Source organism: Fukomys damarensis, unplaced genomic scaffold (assembly GCF_012274545.1).
Source record: "Fukomys damarensis isolate Sample0158 unplaced genomic scaffold, DMR_v1.0_HiC HiC_scaffold_4, whole genome shotgun sequence".
Taxonomy (NCBI): Eukaryota; Metazoa; Chordata; class Mammalia; order Rodentia; family Bathyergidae; genus Fukomys; species Fukomys damarensis.
Genome location: NW_022900916.1, coordinates 61,683,154 through 61,691,960, shown reverse-complemented (window position 1 = coordinate 61,691,960; position 8,807 = coordinate 61,683,154). Strand labels below are relative to the sequence as shown.

The 8,807-nt window shown below is 36.6% G+C and overlaps 1 protein-coding gene across 1 annotated transcript in view; it reads left to right on the top strand.

Moving 5' to 3' along the window:
- Vps50 (VPS50 subunit of EARP/GARPII complex) overlaps window positions 1–8,807 on the top strand; it is a 135,259-nt gene that overhangs the window by 2,740 nt on the left and 123,712 nt on the right. The window contains exon 2 of the mRNA XM_010603453.3: window positions 3,767–3,835. Within this exon, the coding sequence (XP_010601755.1) occupies window positions 3,767–3,835 (69 nt within the window). The remainder of the gene's footprint in view (window positions 1–3,766; window positions 3,836–8,807) is intronic.

Genomic DNA, 8,807 nt, shown 5'->3' with positions numbered 1-8,807 from the left:
TCAAAAAAAAAAAAAAAAAAAAAAAAAAAGAGGTAGGGAGTCTGGTAATAGTTGGCAATTTTGAACCATTTGTAATTTCAGATAAGGTAGTCATGGAAGGCCTTACTGAGAAGATAATAAAATAAAGACCGTAAGGAGCTGAGGAAGGGAACCATGTGGGAATCAGTGGAAGGAAAAGCAAATGCAGAGGCCTGGAGGCAGGAGCATATTTGAGGAACAGTGAGGGACCCATATAGGTGGAGTACAGTAGGTGAGGAGGTACGGAGCGAGGGATGAAGGAAGGAAGCAGGGTCATGTGGAACCCTGTGGGTTATAGCAAGGCCGTGGGTTTTATTTTGAGTTAAATGGTAAGCAGAGGAGTGTTGTAATCTGACCTGAAGTTTCAGAAAGACCATTCACCTATGTTTTAAGAATAGATTGAAGAAGAAAAAAGTTCAAAAACAGGGAGGCCAACAAGACTCTTGCTGGAGTAATCCAAATGAGAAAAGGTATGGGCCTTACACGGTGGTAGAAAGGTTGAGAAAAGCTTAAACATAGAATTCAGGATTCTTGATGAATTGAATTTGGGCTGGGAGGCAAAGAGAAGCATCAAGAATAGATAACTCTAAGTGGTGTGGCCTCCGTAATGGGGAGAATGGAGTTGCTGCATCTTGCAATGAGGGTTTGTTTCTGCATTCTGGATAAAACCGAGGGAGGGGTCACATGCTAGGGAAGATAGTTTTTAGAATTACTAATGCAAAAGCCTGTTAGATATTTAAGTGGAGAAATAAAGTATGTAGTTAGCCAAATAGTCTGAATTTTTTACAAAAAATTCAGGGTACAGATAAAGCTTGAAGAATTATAAGCATTGTTAGCAAAGTAAAAAAAAATATATATGATCAACAGCGTAAGTGTGTGAAGAGTCCATGGTTGAAGTTTGAGAATTCAGTGTTAAAAGATCAGGGGAAAGAGGTGAATTCTTTAAGTAGTAAGAAGGAATATCTAGTATGATAAGAATAACGAAAGGAACCAGACAGTGCTCCCTGTATCCCAGATGACACCCGGCACATAGAGAAGCTCAATAAATAATAATTTTTTTTCGGTACCAGGGATCAAACTCAGGACCTGGTGCTTGCAAGGCAGACACAGTACCAGTGAGCTAAATCCTCAGCCCTTCAATAAATAATTCTTGAATAAATGTTTGATAAAGGGAACAACCAAGAAGAGTGGGTCCTAGAAACCAACTAAAGAATTTGAGAGGAGTGACTAAAATTTAATTTAATTTAACTTAAAAGGAGGAGCATAAAGAGCCACAGACTGACCAGATAAGGTGAGAATAAAAATAAGCTTTTGGGACTGAGCAGATTGGGGATCAGTGGTGACCTGACAAGAGCACTTTCTATCAAATTTCAAGAGAATATAGTGAGAGAAATTGGATACTGATTTTAAACACTCTTTGAGTTTTGCTAAGAAGAAAAGGAAACAAAAATCATTGCAGATGCTCTTTTTGACCTGTTCTCATCAATAGAAGCTGTTCTCAAAGATAGAAAATGAGAATTCATGTAGGTATAACTGAAGTAGTGTAGAGTGTTAATTTGACTTGAGCAAGTTGTTACTTACACTGAATTTTTAATAAAATTAAGCTGGTGATATTATCAAAATAAAAGCCAAATACAAAAGAAAAAACGGTCAATGACTAAAGTGAAAATTTTAATTTAATGAAGACGGACTTCACAGTTATAATGACTCATTTAAAAGAGACAAATATAAAACGGCTTCATATTTGTATAGGAACTTATAAAACTATTAAACTATTAAAGAGATGGAGTTCTGTAATTCTGAATTACAATTGATTGTCACATGTGATTGGAGACACTTAAATAATTCTTCTTAATTCTTGTTTTGATAAAAACATTTCTCTGGATCCGAGGATTTGGCTCAGTTTTCCACTGCTAGCCTCATAAGTGCAAGGGCCCGAGCTTGATCCCTAGTACCAAACAAAACAAAACAAACAAACAAACAAAAAAACATTTCTCTGAGCACAATTTAGAGAATAATGGGTAATACTTAAAAATGCGTGCAGTGTGCCAGATACCATTTTTGGCTCTTCGGATGCATTATCTTTTATTCCTGATAATAACCTAAGCATTATCACCATAAGTGGAATATAACACACAGATAGAATAGGTAAGTTGTTCAAGGCCACAGTGAGAGAGTCGGGATATAAAGCCAGGTGGTCCACTGCCGAGCCAATGCCCTGGATCTCTGCACTCTACTGCCTCCTGCCATGTACACAGTTTCCGATTTTTAATACTGTTATTTTGTCCATTTGCTAGAAAATTGCCTCATATTCATATTGAATAGTTGTGTGCAGTGACTAATTTGGAGGTAATGCCTTTTTCTAGTATTGGTATTTGTCACGTTTACGTTGCAGGTATTGATTTTTTAATTGAATAGCTCTAGAGAAACAGAAAATTAGACATGTTATATTTGTCCAAGAATTGCTGTTAATTATACAAGTCATACTTTAAGAATTATTTGTTTGAAAAACAGAACTATTAAACTTTTCAGAGGGTATTTTAGGAGTGGTGATGGCCATGGATCAAATTACAGAGTTTTACTTTGTAGTGTGTGTATGTGTGCATGTGTGTGTATTTGTATACAGTGCATATATAATGTACATAGAAGTTTAGTTACCTAAGCCAACCTTGACTTCGTATCAGTTTGATGTTGTGCCCTCATACTCTTGGTAAGAAAGACAGAGAAGATCAAACTGCTCATGGGTAAGAGATTAGTAAGTAAACTAGTAAGAGATGCCACCCCCCCCACTCCCTGTTGTGGTGGGTTAGACCACAGTAGGCTTAAAAGAAAAATCACCAGCAAGAATTCCTGGGAACTTCATTGTGCAATCAGTTGCATGTTCCTTTGGTATGCAGTGTGCTGACAGAGGACTTCTACCCAATAATTCACTCATTTCTTTAATGTTTATTCTGTCCCCAAAATTTTGTTATCCACCGGGCAATACACACAAATAATGCTAGGTCTTTTCCTTTTCTTGGCTTTAAGATCTGGAAAACAGAGAAATGTTCAGTATTTGAATAGCTTATTTAAACACACACACACACACACACACACACACACACACACACACACAATCCTTCAGCTGATTTGCATCCACAAGGTGCAAGTTACCAAAGAGCTAAAAAGGAACAAGTAAAAAACAGTTAGATGTGGGATTTAAATTTTAAGTTAGGCAGCTCAAGTTGAGTGCATTAGTGACAAATGATCAAGGAAAATGAAAGGATTGTACTTGTGTTAAGCTGGCATTGTTTAAAAATCTTTGTTTCTGTTGGTTAGTGTATTTGTGAATTGGAATACTGTTGCTTGGACCTTTTTCTATTGGATTTGCTAATGGTTAATAGATAAATACTTTTCTTTTATGGAACATGCTTTGTAGTGTAATCTAAGTTTCCTTTCTTTTGGCTGCTTTAAAATGAGAGTTAAGTTACCTTTCTACCATTAGTTGTGATGGTACCATTTTAAAATACTAAAATTCCATTCTTAGTTGATTTGATATTAGTACCAAGTGTACTAAGTCACGATTGCATTTAGAATATATACTCTCGCTATATATTTTGAAGTTTAAAATTTCTCTTTATAAAATGCTCATTTCCGTTGTATTGGGTATGTTTTATCCTTTTACAGTTCTTCAGCACAGTTAAACTTCTCTGTATTGAAGTGATTGTGTTATTTTAGTGATCTTAAAGTGTCTTCTTATTTTTTTCAGGGTCTGAAAAGCCCTCCCGAGAGCTTCAGTGATTTTGGTACCCTTGAGAATCTCCGGGTCCCTGGAAAGGTACTGACAGTGTGTGAGCGTGGCTTCTGTTTCCTTAGGATAATAATTGACTCACAGACCCTTCTGTCCTACAGGCGCGTGGTTGCTGTGATAAGCTGTGTGAATGTTTTCATATGGTAGGGGTAGCACTTGCTTTTTACTTCCATTTCTCATTCAGATGCAGTATGATTCGTTATACTAAGGTAGAAACTGTAAAAATTGGTAATTTTTTTTTCTCATTGAGTTTATTGGTACATTTTAGGTGTACAGTACAGTTACATTCATCATTGGGATCTTGTACCTTTACATGACAGGTCTTGGTTCTCATTTTTTCCCCATTCCCCTGCCCTCCCTTTATCCCCTCCACTCTTCCCTATTTATGAAGACTTTGTTTCCATTTTTTCATTTTCTCATGTTTTTTCTCTTCCCTTATTTCCCCTACCCTTCCCACTTCCCCTACACCTTTAGCCCTTTTCTTCCTCTTTCAATTGTCAGTTATAAAATTTGGATCTTATTTACGCTTTTAGTTTTTCACACAAGGGAAACTATTCAGTATTTACACACGTGTGTCTAATTTACTTCACTTCAGAGTATGGCCTCAATATGCATCCATTTTCCCATGAATGACTCCACTTTCTCATTCTTTATGGCTGAGTAGTATTCCATTTTATAGAAATACTACATCTTTATCCAGTCTCCAACTGATGGGCAGTTGGGCTGTTTCCAAGTTTTAGCTATTACAAACTGTGCCGCTATAAACATAGGGCACATATATCACTGTGGTATGATTTTTAAAATTCTTTTGGAAAGATACTCAGCAACCGATACCTGGGTCAAATGGAACCTCTAATCCTAGTTCTTTGAGATATCTCCATATTGATTAAAAATTGGCAAATTTGCAGTTTATTATATGAAATTCGTACCCTGAAAGTATATATAGATGTATATATTAATTTGTACTTATTGATTGATCTGTAAGTAGGAGAAATAGGCAAAATAACTTACTATGACTTTTTATACTTTAAGATTCTGAGCCAGAGATTATAGTTAATTATATTTTTTGTTTTGGACAGAGATTTCTGAATAAGCAGCTAAAAAAAACATAATTTATCATAAATTGTGTATATCTCAAAGTTTAATCTCTGTGAATGTCTCAGTTTACAACTTTCACATATGTTTCCTGAAAACTAGTGGGCTTCCTCCAGGAGAATTATTACCCATTGTTTAGTCCCTACTGTGTCTCTGAGGGTTGTTACTCTGCACTGTGTTGTAAATAACGAGTCTACCACAGATAAAAGCTGCACTTCTGACTGTCTCTTCTAGGATTTTAAATTTGAGGTTACGTTTACAATTATTCTTTGTCTGGTGTGTCTGGCATCTTAATACATAGGGCTTGTCCCTCTTGCTCAGCAATCTAAAGCTTCTCTTTATACCGTAGTGCCGGTTGCTTAGTAGGATGATTTCCCATTTCATTGAGGCACCTTCCCCTCTAAAAGTGAATTTCAAATTTATTTCTATTCCTTTTTGTTAGGTCAGACCCAAACTTATTGTTTAAATACAATAAAATTCTAGCCATTCTATTTGCGTGAAGTGGTTCAGATGAAAACTTTAAGAGACATCTTTGAATAGTAGTTTTATATAACGTTATTCAAGACTATTGGATATGAATCAATTAGAAAATAAAGGCTAACCACATATCCTAAAAAGATCTTTATTTGACTTATGCAAAACATTATCATGTATTGTGAACATGTCTCAAGTTAGATTACTTTATGTTTCAGAAGCAATGTCTATATGAGAAAAAGAAAAAAATGGAAACAATCTTTGTAGATAGGGAGGGGTGGAGGGGTTGAAGGGAGGGCAGGGGAAGGGAAAAAAAGAAGAACCAAGATGGATTATGTAAAGGTGCAGATTTCCAACAATGAATGTCATTATATTGTATACCTTAAATGTACCTATAAAATTAATAAAAACAAAACAAAACAAAACCCAGAAGCAATGTCAAATGAATCTGGGACATTGGTCTTTGGCACATGCTGGTATGCCGAATGACTTAGATTATACAATAGTTGATAATCAAATGCCTAATACCACTCTGTGGATTATGTGTAGCCTCACTCTGAGAGCCTGAGGGGTTTCTCAAGTGCTAGAGGGCGAGCAGCACTTCTGCCTTCTTTCTGAATGGTTCTGGAAACCTAAGACTTGCTCAGGCCAGAGAGTGGCACGGCTGTGGTCAGCAGAGCGACTTTACTGTGGGTGGGGTCTGCAGTCAGTGCTGAGACTAACAAGGAGGAAGACTACAGTGGATCTTGGAATATCTTCAATGCTGTGTACGTTTTTCACGACTTAATATGACCTTATATTTAGATCATGTACATGTATTTTACGTATTTATTTCTTGTATAACAGTTACCACTTTTACTTACACTTTGACGTGTATATATCAATCATTTTTGATCCCTTTGATTCCTTTGATCCCCACCTTTACTATCTTCTCTCCTCTCCCTGCCCCATCTCCAAAATGACTGCCTCTCTGTTTCCTATGATCCTTCCCTTATTATGGTTTGGGTTTCTCATATAAGAGAAGTCATGCGATATTTCACTTCTGTGTCTGACTTATTTCACATAACATTATGTTCTAAAGATCCATCTACTTTCATGCAGATGACATGATTTCATTCTTCTTTATGGCTGAATAAATATCCCATTGTGTGTGTGCGTGTGTGTGTGTGTGTGTGTGTGTGAAACACTGTGATATTTTCTTCATCTGTTTTTCTGTTGATGGACATCTTAGCTGTCGTAAATCATGCTGCTATAAATAGGGATATGCAGGTATCATTATAGTAGGATGTCTCTGAACTTTGAGGAATATACTCAGGAGAAGCATAGGTGAAATGAGTCAAATGGAATTTCCATTTTTAATTTACTTTTGAGGAGTCGCTGTACTGATTTCCATAGTGGTTGTACTAGTTGATATCCCTACCAATGTAGATGTAGAAGTGTTCCTTTTTCTTCATGTCCTTTCCAGGATTTGTTGCTTTTTGTGTTCCTGATGTTAAACCATTCTGTTTTGGGAGGATGTTTTTTGAGTTCTTCTGGATATTGGTCCTCTATAAGTGACTTATTTTATTTAAAATGAATGCACAGTTTTTGATGACCTGAAATTTGATTTCATTTCATAAATTGATCTTCATTTACTATAGAATCTATTCTGCACTAGATTAGCAACTGGTAGTAAAGCAGTAAAAAGACAACCATCCTTTCAAAAGCCAGAACTTCCCTATTGTCAGGGGGCTTACTTATTTATATTCAGTTGAGGAAAGGCAGATAGTGAACGAGGTGATTGCAGATTATGGCCAGTACTGCAAAGCAAACTGGGTGATGAGATAAACTATAAAGCTGGGATTATGGACATGAAGTAGTGAATGAGTGTAGCCTCCAACCCCCTTTTTAATAAAATAGTACAATACTCTAGAAATTATTTTGAAGCTTGGGTTTTAAGTATAGTAATTTATCTTGCATGGAAAATGCTCCCACATATTACTAGGCTTAAAAGCAAGCTAATCAATGATTTTTCTTTGTAGGTATTTTTTGAACTTAATAATTTGTGCTATTTAAATAGTGAGTTTTTTATTTATTCATTTATTTTTTTGTGGTGCTTGGAATCAAAACCAAAGCCCTCTTGGGCTGGGAATTTAGCTGAGTGGTTCGGTGGCCTGCCTTGCAAGCGCAAGGACCCAAGTTCAATCCCCGGTGCCAAAAAAAAACAAAAACAAAAACAACAACAGCAACAAAAAACCAAAAAACCAAAGCCCTCTCCATTAACGCCCTCCCCTCATCCCTTTTTGGCTTTGTTTTTATTTTGAGACTGGATCTTGCTAAGTTGCCCAGGTGGGAATTGGACTTGCAATCCTCCTGCCTCAGTTTCCCTTATAGGCATGCACCGTTGCAAGTTTCCAGTAATTAATTTATGCTTGTCTGGAGAAACTTTTAAATATTAATTTCACTTGGCAGCACCATCTTGCTCATGAGTATATAGGTAGAGTATTTTTTTTTAAAAGTCACCCCTGCTCTTCATGCATGGGTCTGTTTTTTTTCTTTTTTTGGCTTTTTCATTTGTTATAGTATCTCTCTAAATTGGAATAAAGAACTGAAATATTGAGCTACTCATATTTTCAAGGAAGAGGTTACCTGGGAATGTGTGCAATGTGTGACTTGAAGGGGTCTAGGACAGAGGACAAGTAGTAGGAATATAGAATGAATCCTATGAAATGGCTGTTGACTTAGGTTAAAAATGGTCCAGTCGGGCCGGGGATTTAGCTCAGTGGTTCCAGTGCCTGCCTCACAAGCACAAGGACCTGAGTTTGATCCCTGGTGCCACCATAAAAAAAAAAAAAAGGTCCAATTATGGCAAGTTTCTTGTGGTTCTCCAGTCACTAGGAAAATAGTGAAGAAGAACAGAAGAACAAAGGGCACATAGGTGTATTTGGTAAGACAGAAAGAAGGTGTTGTTTGTTTTGTTGTGAGAGCTGTGCAGATAGTAAGGAGGAAGAATCTTAGAAATCATCTGGAACAATTTCCGAGTTTTTTTATAGACAAGATGGCATTGTGTCTGGTTATAAGAGCAGTTGTACGTCAAGTGCTAATCCATGTATGAGAAGTTTGAAATTTTGGTGAATGAAATAGTATAGGAAGTGGAAACATGATCACAGGAGTGGAGAAATAAGAAATAATAGGAACTATTCTAGAAATACTTCTGAGTTTTTGTTTGTTTTTGTTGTTTGGGAACAGGGTCTACTACGTAGCCCAGGCTGGCCTTGTACTTGCAGTAATCCTCCTGCCTCAGCCTCCTGAGTGCTGGGATTAGCCTGACTTGTTTTTGTTTATATACTCGTCCATTCTACAAATATTTATTGGTCACTTGCCTCCTCTGTAACACTTTCTGTTACACTGTATAACATTGTGGGATTTTATGCAGAATGTTTTCTACAGA